Source organism: Monodon monoceros, unplaced genomic scaffold, assembly GCF_005190385.1.
Source record: "Monodon monoceros isolate NGI ecotype Baffin Bay Population unplaced genomic scaffold, NGI_Narwhal_1 Super_Scaffold_7, whole genome shotgun sequence".
Classification (NCBI taxonomy): domain Eukaryota; kingdom Metazoa; phylum Chordata; class Mammalia; order Artiodactyla; family Monodontidae; genus Monodon; species Monodon monoceros.
Genome location: NW_021703784.1, coordinates 80,355,471 through 80,379,145, shown reverse-complemented (window position 1 = coordinate 80,379,145; position 23,675 = coordinate 80,355,471). Strand labels below are relative to the sequence as shown.

The following is a 23,675-nucleotide window of genomic DNA, read 5'->3' as shown; positions in this document are numbered from 1 at the left end:
TTACTTCACTCTGTATGACAGACTCTAGGTCTATCCACCTCACTACAAATAACTCATTTTCGTTTCTTTTTATGGCTGTGTAATATTCCATTGTATATAAGTGCCACATCTTCTTTATCCATTCATCTGTCCATGGACACCTAGGTTGCTTCCACGTCCTGGCTATTGTAAATAGTGCTGCAATGAACATTGTAGTACATGACTCTTTTTGAATTATGGTTTTCTCAGGGTATATGCCCAGTAGTGGGATTGCTGGATCATATGGTAATTCTATTTTTAGTTTTTTAAGGAATCTCCATCCTGTTCTCCATAGTGGCTGTATCAATTTACATTCCCACCAACAGTGCAAGAGCACTTTCCTCCACATCCTCTCCAGCATTTATTGTTTGTAGATTTTTTGATGATGGCCATTCTGACCAGTGTGAGGTGACACCTCATTGTAGATTTGATTTGGATTTTTCTAACGATTGGTGATGTTGAGCATCATTTCATATGTTTGTTGGCAATCTGTATATCTTCTTTGGAGAAATGTCTATTTAGGTCTTCTGCCCATGTTTGGATTGGGTTGTTTGGTTTTTTGATATTGAGCTGCATGAGTTGCTTGTATATTTTGGAGATTAATCCTTTGTCAGTTGCTTCGTTTGCAAATATTTTCTCCCATTCTGAGGCTTGTCTTCTGGTCTTGTTTATGGTTTCCTTTGCTGTGCAAAAGCTTTTAAGTTTCATTAGGTCCCATTTGTTTATTTTTGTTTTTATTTCCATTTCTTTAGGACGTGGGTCAAAAAGGATCTTGCTGTGATTTATGTCATAGAGTGATCTTCCTATGTTTTCCTCTAAGAGACGTATAGTGTCTGGTCTTACATTTAGGTATTTAATCCATTTTGAGTTTATTTTTGTGTTTGGTGTTAGGGAGTGTTCTAATTTCATTCTTTTACATTTAGCTGTCCAGTTTTCCCAGCACCACTTATTGAAGAGGCTGTCTTTTCTCCATTGTATATTCTTGCCTCCTTTATCAAAGATAAGGTGATCATATGTGTGTGGGTTTATCTCTGGGCTTTCTATACTGTTCCATTGATATATATATTTCTGGTTTTGTGCCAGTACCATACTGTCTTGATTACTGTAGCTTTGTAGTATAGTCTGAACTCAGGGAGCCTGATTCCTCCAGCTCCATTTTTCTTCCTCAAGATTGCTTTGGCTATTCGGTGTCTTTTGTGTCTCCCAACAAATATTAAGATTTTTTGTTCTAGTTTGTGAAAAATGCCATTGGTAGTTTGATAAGGATTGTATTGAATCTGTAGACTACTTTGAATAGTATAGTCATTTTCACAATGTTGATTCTTCCAATCCAAGAACATGGTATATCTCTCCATCTGTTGGTATCATCTTTAATTTCTTTCATCAGTGACTTATAGTTTTCTGCATACAGGCCTTTTGTCTCCTTAGGTAGGTTTATTCCTAGGTATTCTATTCTTTTTGTTGCAATGCTAAATGGGAGTGTTTCCTTAATTTCTCTTTCAGAGTTTTCATCATTAGTGTATAGGAATGCAAGAGATTTCTGTGCATTAATTTTGTAACCTGCTACTTTATCAAATTCATTGATTAGCTCTAGTAGTTTTCTGGTAGCATCTTTAGGATTCTCTATGTATAGTCATGTCATCTGCAAACACTGACACTTTTACTTCTTCTTTTCCAATTTGGATTCCTTTTATTTCTTTTTCTTCTCTGATTGGTATCGTTAAAACATACAAAACTATGTTAAATAATAGTGGTAAGAGTGGGCAACCTTGTCTTGTTCCTGATCTTGTTCCAGTGGAAATGGTTTCAGTGTTTCACCATTGAGAAGGATGTTTGCTGTGGGTTTGTCATATATAGCCTTTATTATGTTGAGGTTAAGTTCCCTCTATGTCTGCTTTCTGGGGGTTTTTTATCATAAATGGGTGTTGAATTTTGTCAAAAGCTTTTTCTGCATCTATTGACATTATCATATGGTTTTTATCATTCAATTTGTTAATATGCTGTATCACATTGATTGATTTGAATATACTGAAGAAGCCTTGCATTCCTGGGGTAAACTCCACTTGATCATGGTGTATGATCCTTTTCATGTGCTGTTGGATTCTGTTTGCTAGTGTTTTGTTGAGGATTTTTGCATCTATGTTCATCAGTGATATTGGCCTGTAGTTTTCTTTTTTTGTGACATCTTTGTCTGGTTTTGGTATCAGGGTGATGGCGGCCTCGTCGAATGAGTTTGGGAGTGTTCCTCCCTCTGCTATATTTTGGAAGAGTTTGAGAAGGATAGGTGTTAGTTCTTTTCTAAATGGTTTATAGAATTTGCCTGTGAATCCATCTGGTCCTGGGCTTTTGTTTGTTGGAAGACTTTTATTCACACTTTCAATTTCAGTGCTTGTGATTGGTCTGTTTATATTTTCTATTTCCTCCTGGTTCAGGCTCGGAAGGTTGTGCTCTTCTAAGAATTTTTCCATTTCTTCTAGCTTGTCCATTTTATTGGCATATAGTTGCTTGTAGTAATCTCTCATGATCCTTTGTATTTCTGCAGTGTCAGTTGTTACTTCTCCTTTTTCATTCCTAATTCTGTTGATTTGAGTCTTTTTCCTTTTTTTCTTGGTGAGTCTGGCTAATGGTTTATCAATTTTGTTTATCTTCTCAAAGAGCCAGCTTTTAGTTTTATTGATCTTTGCTATTGTTTCCTTCATTTCTTTTTCATTTATTTCTGATCTGATATTTATGATTTTTCCTTCTGCTAACTTTTGGGTTTTTTTGTTCTTCTTCTCTGACTGCTTTAGGTGTAAAGTTAAGTTGTTTATTTGAGTTTTTCTTGTTTCTTGAGGTAGGATTGTATTGCTATAAACTTCCCTCTTAAAACTGCTTTTGCTGCATCTCATGGTTTTGGGTCATTGTGGTTTCACTGTCATTTGTTTCTAAATATTTTTTGACTTCCTCTTTGATATCATCAGCGATTTCATGGTTATTTAGTAGTGTATTGTTTGGCCTCCATGTGTTTGTAATTTTTACAGTTTTTTTTTCCTGTAATTGATATCTAGTCTCATAATGTGTTGTGAAAGGATACTTGATACGATTTCAATTTTCTTAACTTTACCAAGGCTTGATTTGTTAACCAAGATATGATCTATCCTGGAGAATGTTCCATGAGCAGTTGAGAAGAAAGTGTATTCTGTTGTTTTTGATGGAATGTCCTATAAATATCAATTAAGTCCATCTTGTTTAATGTGTCATTTAAAGCCTGTGTTTCCTTATTCATTTTCATTTTGGATGATCTGTCCGTTGGTGAAAGTGGGGTGTTAAAGTCCCCTATTATTATTGTGTTACTGTCAATTTCCCCTTTTATGGCTGTTAGCATTTGCTTTATGTATTGAGGTGCTCCTATGTTGGGTGCATAAATATTTACAATTGTTATATCTTCTTCTTGTATTGATCCTTTGATCATCATGTAGTGTCCTTCTTTGTCTCTTGTAATAGTCTTTATTTTAAAGTCTGTTTTGTCTGATATGAGAATTGCTGCTCCAGCTTTCTTCTGATTTCCATTTGCATGGAATACCTTTTTTCATCCCCACTTTCAGTCTGTATGTGTCCCTAGGTCTGAAATGGGTCTCTTATAGACAGCATATATATAGGTCTTGTTTTTGTATCCATTCAGCCAATCTATGTCTTTTGGTTGGAACATTTAATCCATTTATATTTAAGGTAATTATCCATATGTATGTTCCTATTACCATTTCCTTAATTGTTTTGGGTTTGTTATTGTAGGTCTTTTCCTTCTCTTGTGTTTCCTGCCTAGAGAAGTTCCTTTAGCATTTGTTGTAAAGCTGGTTTGGTGGTGCTGAGCTCTCTTAGCTTTTGCTTGTCTGTAAAGGTTTTAATTTCTCCATTGAATCTGAATGAGATCCTTGCTGGGTAGAGTAATCTTGGTTGCAGGTTTTTCTACTTCATCACTTTAAATATGTCCTGCCAGTCCCTTCCGGCTTGCAGAGTTTCTGCTAAAAGATCGGCTGTTAACTTTATGGGGATTCCCTTGTGTGTTATTTGTTGCTTTTCCCTTGCTGTTGTTAATATTTTTTCTTTGTATTTAATTTTTGATAGTTTGATTAATATGTGTCTTGGGTGTTTCTCCTTGGCTTTATCCTGTATGGGACTCTCTGCACTTCCTGGACCTGACACTTTCCTTTCCCATAGTAGGGAAGTTTTCAACTATAATCTCTTCAAGTATTTTCTCAATCCCTTTCCTTTTCTCTTCTTCTTCTGGGACCACTACAATTCAAATGTTGGTGCATTTAATGTTGTCCCAGAAGTCTCTGAGACTGTCCTTTCTTTTCACTCTTTTTTCTTTATTCTGCTCAATGGTAGTTATTTCCACTATTTAATCTTCCAGACCACTTATCCATTCTTCTGCCTCAGTTATTCTGCTATTGATTCCTTCTAGAGAATTTTTAATTTCATTTATTGTGTTGTTCATCATTGTTTGTTTGCTCTTTAGTTCTTCTAGGTCCTTGTTAAACATTTCTTATATCTTCTCCATTCTATTTCTAAGATTTGGGATCATCTTTTCTATCATTACTCTGAATTCTTTTTCAGGTAGACTGCCTATTTCTTCTTCATTTTTTTGGTCTTATGCATTTTTACTTTGCTTCTTCATCTGCTGCATATTTCTCTGTCTTCTCATTTTGCTTAACTTACGGTGTTTGGGATCTCCTTTTTGCAAGCTGCAGGTTCATAGTTCCCATTGCTTTTGGTGTCTGCCCCCATGGCTAAGGTTGGTTCAGTGGGTGTGTAGGCTTCCTGGTAGAGGGGACTGTTGCCTGTGTTCTAGTGGATGAGGATGGATCTTGTCTTTCTGGTGGGCAGGACCACGTCCGGCAGTGTGTTTTGGGGTGTCTGTGAACTTACTATAATTTTAGGTAACCTCTCTGCCAGTGGGTGGGGTTGTGTTCCTGTCTTGCTAGTTGTTTGCCATGGGGTGTCCAGCACTGTAGCTTGCTGGTCACTGAGTGGAGCTGGGTCTTAGCGTTGAGACGGAGCTCTCTGGGAGAGCTCTCGGCGACTGATATTACGTGGGGCCAGGAGGTCTCTGGTGGTCTAATGTCCTGAACTCGGCTCTCCCACCTCAGAGGCTCGGTCCTGACACCCAGCCAGTGCACCAAGACCCTGTCATCCACATGGCTGGATGATGGGCAAGTCAGAAAGGAATCAGGTTTCCGGCCCTTGGATTGTGGCCGACTCAGGATTGGGGCTCCACAGGTCTGCCTCTGGATTGTGAGCTTCTTGAGCATTGGATGAAAGAGGAGGTTTGGGAGGTATGAACAGTGACCAAATGAATTATATCGTATTATTATAAGGATTGGTAAATACAGCAAATTTTTATTGAGCATATACTGTGTACAGAGTACTATGGTAAGCTGATTTTACATTTCATTTGTAAGCATGATCATTGCTAATATTAATGAAATTGTAGTAATAACTTTGTGGGGTTGTTATGATTAAGTTACAAATGCCAAATATTTACTACATGCTTAGTACAGAATGAATATTCACTGAACATTAGAACAGGAATTCCTGAGAAGGCAGTCCATTTTCCCAGTTGGGATCTTAAAAACAGATAAACAAAACTGAAGGATGGCAGATCAGGCCAAAGTATCACCTTTGTTACATATAAAGGCAATGCTGGAACATTTTATTTAGTGTGAGAGCTAAATGGATCTGCTAACTGAAACCCCAAATGAGGTGGACTAATCCTTTCAGGCACATATGGTGCTGAACCAGGATGGGCCCTCCCAATAAAGGAGAGGTATGAGGAGAGCTGTCCAGGTGAGATTTATAGTCTGAAAGAACAGCAAAGTACCCACGTTCTCTAGCTTTCCCCATTAACAGTTAGATATTATCTTCCCCCCTCCCCCACCAATCACATGTGAAATAAAACAGAATATATGGAAAATGTGATAAGAAAATAAAAAGTAATTTATTCAATACATTTTTGTTTTGTTTCTATTTGTTATTCTTACCTACATAAAGGATAGTTTATTATGAAAATCTTTTGTGATGATATTATGTCCCTTTATAAAAGTTAGAGTGCAAATGCTTTCATTTTCTTAAGACTATTAGAAACAAGTTGACAAAAAACAATAATGCATGTATTTTTTACTCTTTCTTATATTCAAATCCTGGCTCTTAACAGTGTAAATGGTAAACTATTGGAGAACTGTCTTTAGTTGAGCAAAATTTTAGTGTTCAAAATGCATTATAAATAAAATATTTATTGAAATGTTATCCATAAGAATTTATGCAGATAAATTAATGTTGTCTGTACATTATGAATAGAGTCAGCTGAAAACTATATTTGGCATAAATTTGTGTTATGTATTTTTCTGGTGCCACTGTGCTCTTCTCCAAAACATGTTGCCTAATGGCATTGTCACTGTAACTCATTGGCTGTTAATTCAATTATGTTTTCTCCATAACCATAAATTGCATATGAATGCTTATTAGATAGAGTTCTGATTTCCCTGAAAAGTCATTTCTGCCACCTATTTTTATTGCTGGATCTATTTACACAAACTTGAGCTATAAGAGCACAAATGTGTTATCCTCTACAAATACTGAATTATTTTCAAAAGGTTTTGTTCATAGTCACGGTATGAAAACCTGCACATTATAAGTCTCCTGGCAACAAAATTAGGACTTAACGTCATTTCAGTATTTCTATTATTTTACCCACCTAAGTGTTACTTTCTCAAAAAAGCCTTTTCTGACACTTCAGACTAGGTCAGCAACCTGTTTTACATGCTTTTACACACCCTGTACTTCCATGGTGCAACACAGTTACAATCAGTTATTGGTGTAATCATTTCCTTGACATTTGCCTTCCTTACTGAAGTGTAGGCAAGGACTTAGTCTCGAACATGTTTTGTATGTGCACCATCCAGCACAATGCCTGACTCATACCTGATGTTCAACATAGGTTTCTAGAAGGAACATCCAAGAGGAAGCATTATTTGTACTTAAGAAGTTTCGAGATCAGTCTGAGACTCAGTGCTCAGTATATCTTCAACCCAGAAAAAGAAAACAATTTAATAAGTGTGACCTTTAAACCTCTTTTATAATGATTTAAAGTGGTCTAGCTGAAAGAATGCATAAATTCAAATCACCACACTTATTAACGTATGCCTGTGATTCGTTAGAATACACCATTCCGATAAATATTTTCTCTTACCACAGCTTCTTAAGAGCCCAGAGGACACAGCAGAGGTGTCAGAAACTAATCGTGTTCGCAGGGTATTATTAGATAGAAAAAAAAAAAAGGCCTCCTGTCTCTTGGGTTAATATTATTTTAGAAATACTTAATCCCCAGGCTGCTAAACTAATTGTGGGGGAAAGGCTTATTATTAGTGAAGAGAACAAAACATATGTTCCATGACTGGAAGAGATGATGGGCTATATAGGTCATGGATTCTATTTGACTAAATTACCGCTGAACCATATCGTGGATGAGAGGTTGGGGCCAGTGTGGAAGTCAGCGTGTTATCTTTCTTTTCCATCTGTACACTGAGTATGCATATCCTGGCTATTTAAAGCCTCAAGCTCCCGTATGAAGAGACATTGTTAGATCTTATTACCTTAGGCATCTTTGCTTTTATGATATATTTAGTATTTTACCCTCTGCTCCCAAGTGAAATGATTTATGCATAGAAAGCCAAACCAATTTATTTGAAATCTGAAAGCCTATCATCAGAAACATTTCCAGAGACTTCTTTCCCCAGGGCGGCGGGTAGCAGCATGTCAGCCAGCCACCATGGTTCCCAACAAAAGCCCTGTGCAGCCGGTGGTAGTGGAAGGAGGCTGGACTAAGCAGACTCAAGAGGAAATTAAACTCATGGACCTTATAAGACATACAGAGGTATGATCTTTAGGACTCCAGACATTAAAGACTCAGGCTCTTTTATAAGCTTTTAAAAGTACAGTATTGAATTTTTAAATTATGCTATTAATATATTCTCAGCATCTGGTCAGTAATGACCACATAAGCATATGCCAAGCATTGAGTTGGCATTTGGAGAGTAACTATCTAAGCCACAGCCAGCTCATATGAAAGTCTGTTTTGTTTGAATGGAGACCAGAAATTATGACCTTAGCAAAGAAGAGAAAAAGGCCCAGTGGATATGTACAAAGGTAATTATAATAAATGTAGTCAAGTTGAGCCTTATGGCTTCATTGCTCATCACTCCTAAGGGTATGTCTCAATATGTAAAAAGAGGAAGGAGCAAAATACTAATTTCAATGGAGACATTCAGAAGTGAGGAATTCAAAAAGCAGTTTCAATCCAATTGATTAATCAGACAGGATTGCCAGACATAAAAAAGACGAGAAGAGAAAGGTCAGCTGTTGAGAGAGGATTGGGGATAGAGAGACCTGGGAAAACTTTTTGCTTTGTGAAGTTTTTCATCAAAATGATGTGTTCTTATTTAATAGGGTTTCTCAAATCATGAAATGTGTTCAATCTAAATCTTAGGCGTGTGCCCAAGTCAAGGTTACTAGAAAAAAGAAATTGACATTGCTAGAAATATGACTTCTTGCCAAGCTAAGAAGGATAAATCACTGACCAGGGAATGAATGCAAAGCATTGAACTAGGACATGCTTGAAGTAGGATGAAAAGCTGCCTGGCAGGGATCTGGCAGAATATAAAGGTGGCTGCTGTATTTTAAAAGACAGAGAGTAAAGATTTAAACAATAGTCATGTACATTCCCTTAAGCATGTCTTGGTTAAAGGAAATGATGCTGTGATTCTAATCAAAAACTCATTTGTTAGATGCAGAGAAATCACTCAGTAGGAGAAACGCCATGCAAAAATCCAAAAACATATCTCTATTTATTTCTCCAAATTATAAATGAAAGTTAAGTGCTTTGCCAAAATAAGTGCGTTATTATTACTACTCTAATGATTATTATGGCTTACAGTGGTGCATTGAAGCAAGGGGAATTTACAGAAGAGTCAGTGATAGGAGAGGGTAATGTAATTCCTAAATCTTTTTTCCGTATGATGTACAATTATAAGGTATTTCTTTCAGCATATTCTACACACACATGCACACACACACACACACACACACACAGACACACACACACACACACACGCATACACACTAAACAGACAATTCTCTAACCATGGCATTCTCTGGGCTTTTCTTAACAGGCACAGCTTTCTGAAGTCCAAGAACTGCAATCCAAGGGAAATTCTCCAACTGCACCTAAATGTATATCATTCAAGAGGAGCAGCTTGTATAAGCAACCCGATGCAAAACGAGCGTGGATTTACCTAAATGGAGGCAGACCTGAAGATGGCACTTATGCCCGGGGCAAAACTATTTCAGAGGTAAACCTAGTGTGAAAGGAGAGTGTTTTATAGACCTGTTTTCAAATTCCAGCTCTGACATTTATAGATTGTTAGGTCAGGCAAATTATTTTACCTCTCTAAATCTCATTTTCTCATCTCTAAAATGGCAGTAATACTTTCCTCACAGGGTGGAGTCCAATGCTGTCTGACATAATGTGTGCATCAGAATATGACACTTGGCCAGCAGAGAACAATGACAATTAAACTCATTGCACCCAAGTTTAGAGTAAATCTAAACTTTAAGATAATTTAAAATAGTTTTCCTGTTCCATTTTAAACCTAGTTCACAAAAGAGTGATTATTCACTGGATATGTTCCCCGTGGGGAAAACAACAGTATTCACTAGAGGAAATCTATCATATTCTTGTCACACAGATTCTTGGAACTATGGCAAACTTTCCACTTTCCAGAATTAAAACATTGACTAAAGAAAAGATGAGTAGCAGTTCATTTATTGTTTGCAATATCAATGATAACAATTCTAAAAGTTGACATTTTGTCTTAGTCTTTAAATGAAAACTTTAGGTACCTAATAAATGGATTTTGGTAGAATTTTTAAAAGGCTTATTTGTTGCAGTGATATCTTATAATAGTTGTTTGGCTTTATTATTTGTGAAACGTTTTTATAATATTTTCTGGGACAAGAGGAAGTCATATAAAGGTGAGATGTTGGTGGGAGATGGAGGGAGAGGCAAGACCAACAGGCAGGCCTGGAGGAGTTCATGGAGGCTGATGGGTGCACCTAGAGTGGCAGGGGCACCTCAGAGGAGTTGTGCCCCTGAAGGTTGGTGATTTCAAAGTGTGATGGAGACCACTTCTCTTTGACAAGGACTTTGGATAAGAACTGTGAAAGCAATTGCATCTCAGAAGTTGACAGCCGATTTGCTGTATTTGAGAAAGAAGAGAGAAAAATGCAGACAATAAATTCAAAACTAGGAATACAAGTAAAGGAACTTCATACACATGGGGAAGAAAAAAGAAAGTGATTTTTTAAAATGAGTGAAACTTTTTCAGGAGAGAACACCCTGGAACAGTGTCTATAACAAACCTGAAATGTTTCTTCCTTGCTGGTTTCTTTGAAAATCACAGAGTTTGCATTGCAGAGGTTAAATCTTAAGCTGCACATAACCATTGCAACTAGAACTGATACATTAGTGAGGGAATATGAAATGATTAATAAATAGGACGAGGATTAAAGGTAGCCTGTCAGGCTCAGGATAGCCAAAACTTACCATAACTTTTACAAAAATTACATATACCTGGTGAAAGAATGACTTTTTGATTTATGTGACTCTCATGTGGCATAGCATATAAAAGCCATGCCATACATATTATTCCATGATCATATAATTTTTTATGAACTTTGTACATAAAGGGCACTGTGCTAGATGCTGTAAAGTATTATCCTAATTTATGTGTGTGAAAAGGGTTTGAAGACTTTATAGTGCAGTATAATTGACAGATTAACCTATAGCAATAGGAGGAATAAAATGACACATGATCTATGTTCTCATTAAATGCATACTTCCAACTGGCAAAACATTTGAAAATATATCAAGCTTTACTTAGGTTTATAGAGAAATGGGCACTCTCATGTCGATGGAAGTAAAACTTTTTGGAGGACCATGTGGCTATACAAATCATAAGAAAATGCACTTCTAGAACCTTATCCCAAGGATATTTTCATGAATTTATGCAAAGTTTGTTTGGTAAGAATAATTATCATGGGGCTATTTATAACATATATAGATTAGAAATAAACACTTATCAATAGGGAGTTGGTTAAATGAATTATAGTGTATTAATTAAAATCAATTAAAATCAACTTTAGAAAGAATGACAATAAAGATGTTCAAGATATACTAAATGAAAGAAGCATACTATAAAGCATGTAGAGTTAGATTCTATATACATACATGCACAAACCTAAAAGGAGAAGACTGGAAGGATTTTATTTTTGGAAGTGTTTATTGGATGGTCTTATTACTGGTGGCCTAATAAAAGTGGTATTTCTTTATTATGTGTTTTTCTTTGTGTTCCATATTTGGTTATGATGAACACAGATTGTAAGAAAAATTTGCTAAGGGAGCTGACCTTCCTCTTAGAGAAATACTAACAGCATGTGATGAAGGTCAGGTCAGTAGTACATACAGGAAGTTCAGTAGTTCAGAGGAGGGAACACTGGGCCCATCTGGGGTGAAGGAGAAAGGCTCCCCAGAGGACTCAACCAGGAGCTCTGATGGAACTTGAGAAATGGGTAAGATTCAACATTTAGGCAGAAAAAAGCATTAACAAGCATGAGGGGCATCACACACAGAGGTATGGGTGTTAGAATTCATAAACATACAAGTAGATGGTACCTGGACTGAGAATTAGGGAGAGATACAGACAACTGGAGAGACTGTTCAAAAGCATATAGGGTAGGCTTCCCTGGTGGCGCAGTGGTTGAGAGTCCGCCTGCTGATGCAGGGGACATGGGTTCGTGCCCCGGTCCAGGAAGATCCCACATGCCGTGGAGCGGCTGGGCCCGTGAGCCATTGCCACTGGGCCTGCGCGTCCAGAGCCTGTACTCCGCAACGGGAGAGGCCACAGCGGTGAGAGGGCCGTGTACCGCAAAAAAAAAAAGCATATAGGGTGGACACCACATACTCTCTGTATAGTCTACTTGGGCTGCTATAACAAAATACCACAGACTGGGTGGCTCAGACAACAGAAATTTATTGCTCACACTTCTGGAGGCTGGAAAGTCCAAGATCAAGATGCCAGCAGGGTTGGCTTCTGATGTGGACTCTTTTTCTGGGTGGCAGATGGCTGACTTCTCACCACTGTGTCCTCTCAGAGCCTTTCCTCTGAGCACATGTGGAGAGAGAGCTCTAGTGTCTTTTCAGCCTATGAGTTTGGGGAAGGACACAGTTCAGTCCATTACACTACCCCAGACTAAAGTGCATGAATCACTAGTTTGTCTCTGAATAAGGTCATGGCATAGTAAAACCAATGTTTTGGGGAGACTAATGTGGCCTCAGTGTGTAGAAAGCTACTTAGGCAAGTCTAGAAAGTTTTCTGCATATTATTTCTTCTTTTGCTTTATTTAAAAAATGTTCTTTCTAATCTCTTTCTTTCCCTTTTCTGTTTTGATTTTGATTTTAGGGATCTGAATGAGATTCTTTGTCATCAGTTAGAAATGTATCCTTTCAGGCTCTCAGGCTGTAAAGAAAAGTTCAGGAGAATGGACTGTGTGTGTGAAACAAATAAACAACAGGAAGAGTAGGGTTCAGATTTTACTAGGGGAATCTGGCTAACAACACCAATTCCAGAGAAGCTCAGGGTTTCAATGGTTGGTACTTTTACCAGAAGAATGAGGAACAGAACGCATTTCAAGGTGCTTCACTCTACTTTCTGTAATGAAACCCCCAGAAGGTATTTGAATCCCATCTAATGCAGGCTTTCCCTCAACTTCGTTCACTGCTGTGGCTATTCTGGGTGATTGAGCCACATTCTTCCTACCCAGTCTTTGAACATGGCTGGAGCAAACTCTCATCTCCAGCTGGTGTAGGCTCATCTGTCATCAGTGCACCAAGGTGACACCCTCTCTAGGGTTAGTGGCTCTTTCTTCAGGGCCATCATCTTTCTCTGATTTATGACTATCGGGGCCCCTCCTTCTATGGTCCTAAAGCATCTGCCTCCTCTCATCCCAGCAACCTCTCTCTGATTCTACAGAATCTCAAAAGCAATGTGTTCTCTCACAGCCAAGCACAGTTCTGAATGCGTGAGTGGAAGCTGAAAGAATGAGAAACAGATTTTTTTGATTTGGAGAGGCAAGTACCTCATGTCCTCAGGGAATATGAAATAGTTCTGTGATGCCCACGTGAGCCACTCTGAGAGGACCTGGCCTATGAAAGCTCACAAAAGAGATTGTGGGTGAAGAATTATGTATAGAACATTGTTCTTTTATTATGAGTTTTTGTTATTGCAAAAATTACAAACATTTAATTTATATTACCCACTCTAAAGAAGGTACTTGAGTAAATTTGGATATATTTGAAAAACTGAGAATTAAGAATGTCATTAAAGGTCATAAGCTAACTAGATATTTTAGAACCTAATTGTACAGAAAATGCCTTTTGTTTTCAAATTTACTTTTAAAAGATTTTTGTAAACTCATTAACTGAGTCTCATGTAAATAGATCTTTGTGAACACCGAGTGAAATAGCTACAGATTTAAGTCATATTTTGTATTTGGTATATGCCGTTATTAAATTATATTTATTTTTCTGATTATAAACAGAAACACAATCTCTATAGACGAGTGACATTTTAGTGGTAAAGTAGGGGAAAGTATAAGAATTATCCTTATGTAGGATCTTTTCAAGCTACAGGAATTTCTCCCAGAGACATATCCACACAATTCTAGGACAGCTCCCCACTGCTCCCAGTCCAGATAGAAACTCAGTTATCATACTCTCTGGCTGCCTTGGAGCAGAAAAATATATAACTGCTATGGGCTGAATTGCGTGTCTCCACCTCCCACCCCCCGAATTCTTATGTTAAAGCCCTAACCCCCAATGTGATTGTATTCGGGGATAGAGCTTTTAGGAGGCAATTAAGGTTAAATGACCTTAAGGGTGGGGCCCTAGCCTGATAACATTTGTGGGTTAATAAGAAGAGAAAAAGAGTGATCTCTCTCTCTTCTCCCATCATATGAGGAAGGCAGCTAGCTGTCTGTAAGCCAGGAGGAGCTCTCACCAGAAACCAAATCAAACCACAGCTTGATCTTGACTTGCCAGCCTCCAGAGCGGTGAGAAATAAATTTCCTTTGTTTAAGCCACTCAGTCAATGATATTTGTTTTGGCAGCCCAAGCAGACTAAGATAGTGACTATTGTTATGGAAAATTTAGAAAAACTGCAAAACCATACGAAACATACGAATCTATTGTAATCACTATGAATTTTTTGATTATTTGAATAACATTTGTTCTGTTTTCTAATTATAAAACAACATACAGCCAGTGCATTAATATTAGAAAAAGGAAAAGCACCAAGAAGGAAATGAAAATTCTATCACCCACAAATAACCACAGTTATTAGAATTTTAGTAGATATATTCCTATGGTTTCTACATGGTTATTTATATATTTGTTTGCCATTGTGATCATGGTAGATCACATGGTATATATAATTTTGCAACCTGTGTTATTCGCCTAACAAACCGTTGTGACTTTTTGCCCACATAATTTAATATTCTTTAACAAAACATTATTTTCAATGGCATCATCATCTTCTATCAACTGGATGGATTATTACTTACTCATCCAGTTTTCTATTGTTTGCCATTTAGATTGTTTTTAATTTTTTGCTATCATAAAGCATGCTCCAATGAACATATCTATATATAAATCTTTATTTAATTTTCTGATTATTTCCCCCAGATAAATTCCTAGAAGAATTGCTAGGTCAAATTATGTAAATGTGCTTGAGAATTTTGATAGCTGTCGCCAGCTTGTTTTCTAGGACCATTTCAGGAGTCCATGCTCCCACAAGTGGTGAATGAGAGTTCCCACTTACCTGCTGTTTACATGAGTTATCAACAATGCTAATTGCCATCACTTAGAAACATGTATTTGCAGGTTGACAGGAGAGAATGTTATACCCGTGCTATAATTTATATGTCTTTAATTATTTGTAAAAGTGATTCTGACTTGTTTTGCTTTGTTTTACCATTTATTAGTAATCTGTGAATTCCTGACAAATTCTTTGCTATTTTTCTGCTGGAAGTATTTTTCACACTGATATGAATCTTCTTTTTTTAAAGTAACAAGCCTACTATGTGTAACTTTGTCAAATTTATTGTAACAATGATCCAATTTGCCATTGTGTCTAGGAGATTTTTTAAGGTACAGAAATTAATATATTTTAAAAGTCTGTTCTTTGCTTTTCATGTTCCAATAGTATTTTACTATCCTTATGTCATAGAAAGATTCATCTTAAGATTTTTATAATTGTGTCTTCCCCGTTTACTTTTTAAACTGTGTGAAACTTCCTTCTGGTGTAAAATTTGAGTGAAGCTATTTTGTCTGTTTTATTTATTGGCTTAAAATTATTATCTCAGCCCTACTTGCTGAATAATCTTTTTTGTTCTCCACATTGAGTTGGAATACAAACTTTATAATATACTAAATTCTTATTAGCTTCTGCTTTTAAGCTATCTAATACTTTTAGAATTACTATAGCTTTTTAATATGTTTTAATATCTGATAGAAGTTGCCTATTGTTGTACTTTGTTTTCAGACTTTACTTGATTATCCTTGCCTGTTGATTTTTATAGATGAAGTTTGGAATTACATTTCAACACCCCAAAATCATCCTACAGGAGTTTTGACTGTAGTTATGTTAGGCTATTAATTACTTTCATAAGAATTGACACCTTTTACAATATTCAATCTTTGCAGCCAGATTGAATTCTCTGGCATTGTTTTATATACATATACATTTTTTTTTGTCCTTCAGTAAAATTTTATAATTTTTTATAAGGAAGGGCCTCACATTTTAAAATAATTGACATTCTGAGTTGGTTTGATGTTGGGATGAATTTACCCCCACTATATTTTTTTAAATACTTTTTTTTGGTGAACAACATAAAACTACTGATGTTTTATAATTTATTTTGTGCTTGGCCACTTTACTAAGCATTCTTTTTGTCATTAATTTCTCATTCAGCTTACATAAATTTTCTAAGAATGAAATCATATAAAGTTCACATGGTGATGATTTTGCCTACTCCTTTAGAACTGTTTCTCTTATTCTGATTTTTTGTTTTATTGCATTGATTATAATCATAAAAGTAAATATTCCTAACGATGGAAAAAGAGAAGAAACAGCATCTTTTTCCCCCATGAATAGCTAGAAAGTTTGAATGCTTTGGTTTCTCTTTTCCTTGCCCATGTCCCTTTTTGGTGATGTCTTACATTTTTACTTTATTTTTTCTCTATGGAGACTTACCTTAAAATTTTAAATTCATTTATTTTCTGACCATTTTTATAACAGCTGTGTCATGTTCTAGTGGTCTTACTGCTTAATATTAGTCACTTTATATTATGACTTTTCCATGGTGATGGAATTTCATTCATTTTTTAATAATCCGAAATGTATCTGAGTGATATGTTTTCTGAGTTTTTGTACACATAAGGATATCTTTTGTTTCCTGTAACCTAAGTAATAATTTAGCTGGATACTGAGTTCTTATACTGAAACCTTTTCCCCTAAAAACTTCAGAGATTTTCTTTCATTTTTTTTTTTTTGGTATTCATTGTTGCAGAAAACAGGTCTAAACATAACTGAATTTTCCCCCCATGTCTGAAAGTCATACTTTTTGCCCAGTTATATTTAAATACTAGTCATTTTTTTCATTAACTTTGCCTTATCCTAGGTTAGCCTATTTGATCTGAAGACATGGGTCTTTGAAATAGTAACGTTTTCTTCTGTTTTTTGAATAATTGCTTAAGTTTAATTTATTCTGGATTCTTCTCCAGTAACACCAATAATGTATAGGTTTAATATCTGATGTCTTGACATTCCAAATGTTTTACATTTTTCTCATAAATTTTGTCTTATCCTTTCTCTGTATCCTATGAGATTTTCTCAACTTAGCCCTCCCTAATACTGATTTGATTTTCTACAAAATTGAGTCTGCTTTTTCCTGCTTTTAAGACAGAGTTTAATTCTGCTATTGAGTCTTTTATTTCCTTACCTCTCATTCGGCTGTCTATTCATCCCAATTTAAACCTCTGTTTCTTCTCTTACCAGCTGTGTGACCTTGGTTATGATATTAATGTCTTTGTTCTCCATTTTTCTCATCAACAAAAGGAGGATAATAATTGTTTCCACAGAAAAAAATTAGATTGTCCTTAGAAACTTTTAGAAAAGTTTCTAGCCCACAGAAATGTGCTAGTAAATTTTAACTGCTATTATTGTTACCATCGTCATTATCACCATCATTATCTCTGCCTGCATCTCAGCAATGCTCCTTTCCTTTGAGCTGTTGTCATCTCATTTCTGTGTGTGTGTGGGAGTGTGTGTGTGTGGGAGTGTGTGTGTGTGTTTATGGAAGTCATATTTTACTAAATTTGGGGGGAGCACAATATAGGTACTCTCTAAAATGTATTTGTGCTCTAAATCTTTTTGTTAAATCTTCACCTTGTGTACAGATACCATTTTTATGTCGTAGAATATTTTCATAAGCCTCATATAGTTGCTGATGTTCATTTTTCTATTTATGTCTCCTCGTTCAAGGAGAGATCTCTTGACAGGAGACATTAGTTCTCCTTTGTTCTCCTAAATTTTGACTTGGGAGCTGTTAGGATCCAGCCCTAGATCCTGAATCAGAATCAAATGGCTGCTGACTGGCTGTCATTTAGCAAGAGGTGTAGGACTGCATTTAAGTCCGTTCTCCCACTGCTCTTCTCTAACTATCCCACTCTACAGATGGGAATGTATTCTGGGATAATTTCCATTACTGTTCAATTCAGTGCATTCATCTCTTGCTCACAATAGTGAGTGAAAACTTCACTCTCTGAATTGCATTATCTCACCACTTCTTTCATGTCTTCCTTCATATTACTGATTCATTTTCCAAATGCAAGATGCCATTACTTGCCCAGCTCTGCCCACTGCCACCCTGCATTGCTGTGAGTTGTAGCCCCTAATTCGATATATAAAAAGAAGTACTGCAGTCGCAGAAGTCACAGAAGTGACTGCAGTGGCCATGAGAGAGATTCTTGGGGTGATGGGAATGTTCTAAAAGTGTATTGTGGGATGGTTGCACAACTTTATCAGTTTACTACAAATCATTGATTGTTTCGTACTTGAAATTAATGAATTTTATGGCATGTAAATTAAACCTCAATAAAGCTGTTAAAATTTTTTTTTTTAAGTATAGAAGGTGAGTTGGAACACATGTGGACCTGGCTCCTTCATTTTGGGAGAGCAGGTGTTTGACCTGCATGATAGGTAAAAGCCATACAGGCAGGTGTGTGGAAACCTCTTACTTTCCTCCTGCTTGCTTGCGTTGTTTTGTCTTAAAGTCTTATTCAGACTAATGGAACCACCCTTAGGGGTCTGGTGACAGGTTAGCCAATCTTTTTAGTACTCTTGACACTTCGTATCTGTACATGTGTTTTTATGAATATTTCAAGGAAAATTGAGAGAAATTGAATTAGGCCCCTAAACATAGTTTTTTAATTTACCAATTGAAAAGAAAAAGACTTTTGATAATAGAATCATAGAGTCAAAGAGGTGTTAGACCAAAAATTTGATTTTATAGTGAAAGAGATTCTTTCATAGGGAAGTTGCCTGACTTGTCTGAGTCATACAGAGGCCAGAGCCAGGTCAGTGCTTTTGTCCTTCTAGCTTCTTGCTCATTGAAAAAAAAATGAGCTATTCTGACAAGTCTAGATTCTTCAAGCCAAGGTCCTTCATATTTAGTCATTTCTTAAACAGCAAGAGGCCTCTTCTACATAGAAAAATAGAGACCTACAAGGACAAATCCACTGACAAGCACTGAAGTTCCTTACCATTTAACACATTAGGGAACATTTGTAAGCCCTTCTTCTCATCTCCTTCTATACCTCTTCCTTTTTTTTGTTTAACTTTCATTGGAGTTTAGTTGATTTACAAGTTGTGTTACTTTCTGCTATACAGCAAAGTGAATCAGTTATACATATGCATATATCCACTCTTTCTTTAGATTCTTTTCCATATAGGTCATTACAGAGTATTGAGTAGAGTTCCCTGTGCTATACAGTGTACCTCTTTCTAACAATTATAAGTAAAATGAATATTTATATCATGATAATAGTTCTCTTAAAGGAGTTGATTCTTTAATATGTAATTATGGTGTGACATTCCACATCCCAGTATGTGTGTCCCTTTGTGTTTCAGCTGCTGAGTGACTGCTCCTCTCATCTCAAACTGGCCCACCCAGCCAGAACACTGTACACCCCTGACGGAGAGCCAATTCACTCGTGGGACGACATAGAGCGAGACATGGTCATCTGTGTGTCCACAGGGCATGGCTTTAGAACCCAAAGAGGTATGGGTGACGTTTTCTTTTCCATCAAGTGTTTGAAGAATTAAAGCATTCACTTGTTTCTTCAAAGGGCTTGTTTACTGAATTTTACATCCCATCATGATGATTTTTAATAATTATCCTCCTCCACGCTTTTCTACTCCATGTTACTAAAGTTAAATTCCAGTATTTATTTGTTGGAACCTCACTTTTGACACTGTTTGATCTAAAGAATTCAAGTTCTGTTAGTCTTGAATTTTATCCAAGGGGCTTTATTTGTATAAATTCTAAAGGGCCTCCTTTGAAGGTATTCATTCTTTAGCATGAACCCTGAGGAAAGTGAGGCTTCCTTGACTTCCCACTCTGCAAGTTATTTAAAACTTAATGTTTCATTAATAGCAAATATACAGTTTAAAGATTTTTTTCTTTAGTAATAAGTAAATATATGCTTGTTTTATTATCTTGTCTATCCTTTGAGTATTTTCTTTGATAAATGTTAGAAATGGAAAAGAACATACGTTTGTTATTAAACTAACTCTTGTCCTTTATCCTATTTATTTTGAGGAATTTAAAACCCTTTTCCGGAGTAGGTATACATTAGCAATGACATAATTTTCAGGATATTCTGAAGAACACTGATATCATTTTAAAGGAAATTAAAAGATTCAGAAGTGAATTACCTGGGGTCCTTAAAATAACTAATGCTAGATTATCTCTTTTAAAAGTCACCATAAGATTATTATTACTATGTTGTATATAAGGTATATAAACCAAAAACATTTTTAAAAGTTGCAATCATATCTTTACACTTAGCCCAGAAGGGATAAAAGTATAGGAACGGAAACTAAAAAGTAGGAAGACAAGGATTTACTGGGATACCTAGCACTGTTCTGTGGATGCCACACATATTCCCCCAGCACCATCTTACATCAAGGAAGAGGCGCCAGTCTTTGTATTCTTTGTATTCTGTTGTCCCATCATTCACCAGTACCCCTCACTCCAGCTCTTGGTGATCCTCACTATGTGATTACTTAGAAGAACACACCAATGATGGGGTTCCTATCATGAATAAGTAGTAGTTGACAGCTTTCTGTGTTCCTAAAGTACATAGCCTATAAAAGAAATATAAGCCAGGGCTCCTTCGCTGAAAGAGTTTTCGATCTAGTTGAGTATATGAACACACTTGAAGCAATTGAATAGTAAGCAAACAAGTGGTGCAGTAGAAGGTACTTGCCCAGTCCCTTCATTATTTATGCTTAATCTTTCGTACTCTTGGGATGACTTTCTGTTACCTGGACCCCACCCTCCTGGCCTCACTGTATTCATTAGGCCTTTCTGATAAATAAAGCTAAGTATGCTTCAGGCAACCTAGCCAAAAGGGTATCCAAAACACGAAGAGATATGTAGGCTGCCTTCCCAGAAGCAAGCTTGTTACCAAGAAGAACTGCAAAGAGGAAAAAAGAAAACTAGAAACGCAAATATTACTCTCCTTACCATTTTCCTCCTTGTTAGCTCCGTGGATCTTTGACAAGGCTATGTAGACAAACATTCATTTCTGCATCTTCAATTCTTTAACCACATGAATTACTATGACGTGAAAGAGTTGTTTCTTCTCCTCTGAAAATGGGTCCCCATATTACCTTAATGGTGAAAGTGTTGGTGGTTTCCCCAGTTGTCTCAGTTCTTTTCGGTGGGTGATATATGTTCTAGAAAATCTGATTGATAGCAGAGAGTCTAATTTAGTTGCTCTTTAGAAAGTTCTTTTATTGTATGAGCTGTCATTTTATTATTTTTCCTGAAATAATTGAGAAATAATCATTTAGTAGAAATCTAAATACTCAGAATGCTTTAAAACAAGAGAGAAATGCTACTAGCATTTATATATATTATATATACATATATATATAACATATATATACTTGTGAAGGGACATTTAATTAATCATTCTACTCATAATTTTTCTGTGACCTACTGGCTTAACTATGTAGTAGAAAATAAGGCAGCCTGGGAATTTCAAAACTAAACACCTTATAAAAACTTATTTTATGTGCTATAATGTAAAAACATTTAGCATGTGAAAGTTAGCCATCAAAGAATCACACTGGGTCTTTGAAAAATGGATTTGTTTTGGCAAAACAAATCAGATGCTGTTAGAATAGTTTCTTTCACACGAACCCCCAGCAAAATCAAAAGGGTGCTTTATGCTGTTTGTCATCAAATCTGAACACTGTTCTCAATGCTGTGTTTACCATCTTTTCAGTGGGTTCAGTTTTTAGACCACTCCTAGGTTAGCTTCCAATTCAGGCTTTATAAAAAGCTTGGAAGGAAGCCCTCTCTAGCAACTGCCATTCTGTAGAAATCCAAAGGATGTTATATCTGATGTGATAAGCAAGTCAAGTGTGTAATGAGAGAGGCCGACGTGGGAGTCGAGGATTTCTGAAGGATCTTCAAGATTTTCATCATCCTGAACTTTTAATTATTTTCTATAAATACATTGACTTGTCTCTCAAAATAATTTTTTTTTAACAGAGTTAAAGCAACTGGTGGAGGTCAGAGCAAATTATGCCCGAATCCGAAGGCAGCAGGGCCCTCAAGCCACAGACGCTGTGTTGTCACCATCCACAAAGCTTCAATCTCTGGTACCTCTACACAGTGAATTCCTGTCAGACCCATCATAGTTCGTGCTGTGCTTCGCTGGGGTAGCCTGTGCGGACATACTCATATGCTTGCCAGGATGTTCTATGATGATTAGTCATCGTTTTCATAATTCCATGCAGTCTCTTTTAAAAGTTATACCCTCTACCTTTTACACAGGGTGGCATTTGATGTCTCAAATCTGTTCTTAGAAAGACAACAAAACTAGACAAAGCAATGTCAGTAAAATAACTATCTTAGGTGTATTTTCTTCCAGGAAAAGAAAAAGGAAAACACTAGCTATTATTGAAAAATAATTTAGTGGGGTCAAGTAGTATATATTATTATATATACTTTTAAAATTATATAATATATATATTTATATAATATATATAATTTGATAATAAATAGACTGACAATTTGAGTGTATATATATAGTTATATACTTAAATTTAGTGGGGTCAAGTAGTATATATGTTCTATATATAAATAACTTTATATTATTTATTTTATATATATATGAGTTATATATACATATATAATTTGACAATAAAAAAGACTCTTTGACTATCTAATACTAAATTTGACTCAAACTGACAGTTTTCTGGCTCAGCCACTATATTTTTCAAACTTGCATGTTAAAATCCTACATTTACTAAATGGAATGGCTGGTGGCCACCAAACACCACATGAATTGATCTTTCCTCCTCCCACTTTCCTTCAGTTTGGCTTGTGGTTACAGCACAGGACTCCTGATGGGGCACAGCTAGATGTTGTTCACAAGAGTGAAGCTGGATAATTCCTGACATAAGCTCAGTAACCAAAAGTCGTAGACTGTGTCCTCAATACAGAAACGTAGGGAAAGGATTTATGCACTACTTGTAAGAAAAGTTATGTAAGGATTTTTCTTAAGGGGCCAAGGGAGATCCTTAGCAATCTTAAGTATCAATCTTACAGGGAAAGAAGAACTTACCTTTTAATTTCTTTCTGTGATGAAGAAAGAATTTTTTTTTTTTTTTTTAATAACAGTGACAAATCAGAGTTTGGCTTCTGGTTCTGGTGAAAATTTTCCAGAGAAATGCTCTTCTCTCTCTGTCTCTGAGAGCCATTCACACCTCTGTCTGAATATAAATTGCAGCCTGGCTAGGTGTGTACAGAATGGCTCAGCTGGGCTCACTCTTCCATCCACCACTTTAATGTGATGTAGGAAGGCAGTAGATCATTTCTACTGAAGGGGGCTCTTGGTAATCGCTGCAAAAGGCCTAGTATTTACTCCCAGTCTGCAAATCAGTAAGGCCGCATGAATAAATTCCTGCTGCTTCCCACACCACTAAAAGCAGAGACCGCTGAGGCAAAATTTCACATTACATACACAACAATTTGCCCTTTCGCAGACATCTTCTCTATGTGTTGTGCACTGTTAGAGATGTGAAGTCATTCCACAACACCTTTGTGATACGTATGAGAGAAAAATTGCACGTGTCCCTACCTTGCTTTTCCTTTTGTTTTACGAGAAGTGTTAAGGAACATGCTCCGGTCAGAAAGTGGGCCAGCAA

General features: G+C 36.4%; 1 protein-coding gene across 1 annotated transcript in view; it reads left to right on the top strand.

Annotated features, from left to right (window-relative positions):
* DCDC1 (doublecortin domain containing 1) overlaps positions 1–22,294 on the top strand; it is a 453,979-nt gene extending 431,685 nt beyond the window's left edge. Inside the window, exons 34-37 of the mRNA XM_029208753.1 lie at positions 7,794–7,930; positions 9,225–9,404; positions 19,359–19,509; positions 22,015–22,294. Coding sequence (XP_029064586.1) covers positions 7,794–7,930; positions 9,225–9,404; positions 19,359–19,509; positions 22,015–22,163 — 617 coding nt within the window. The 3' untranslated portion in view covers positions 22,164–22,294. The remainder of the gene's footprint in view (positions 1–7,793; positions 7,931–9,224; positions 9,405–19,358; positions 19,510–22,014) is intronic.
* The last annotated feature ends 1,381 nt before the right edge of the window (positions 22,295–23,675 follow it).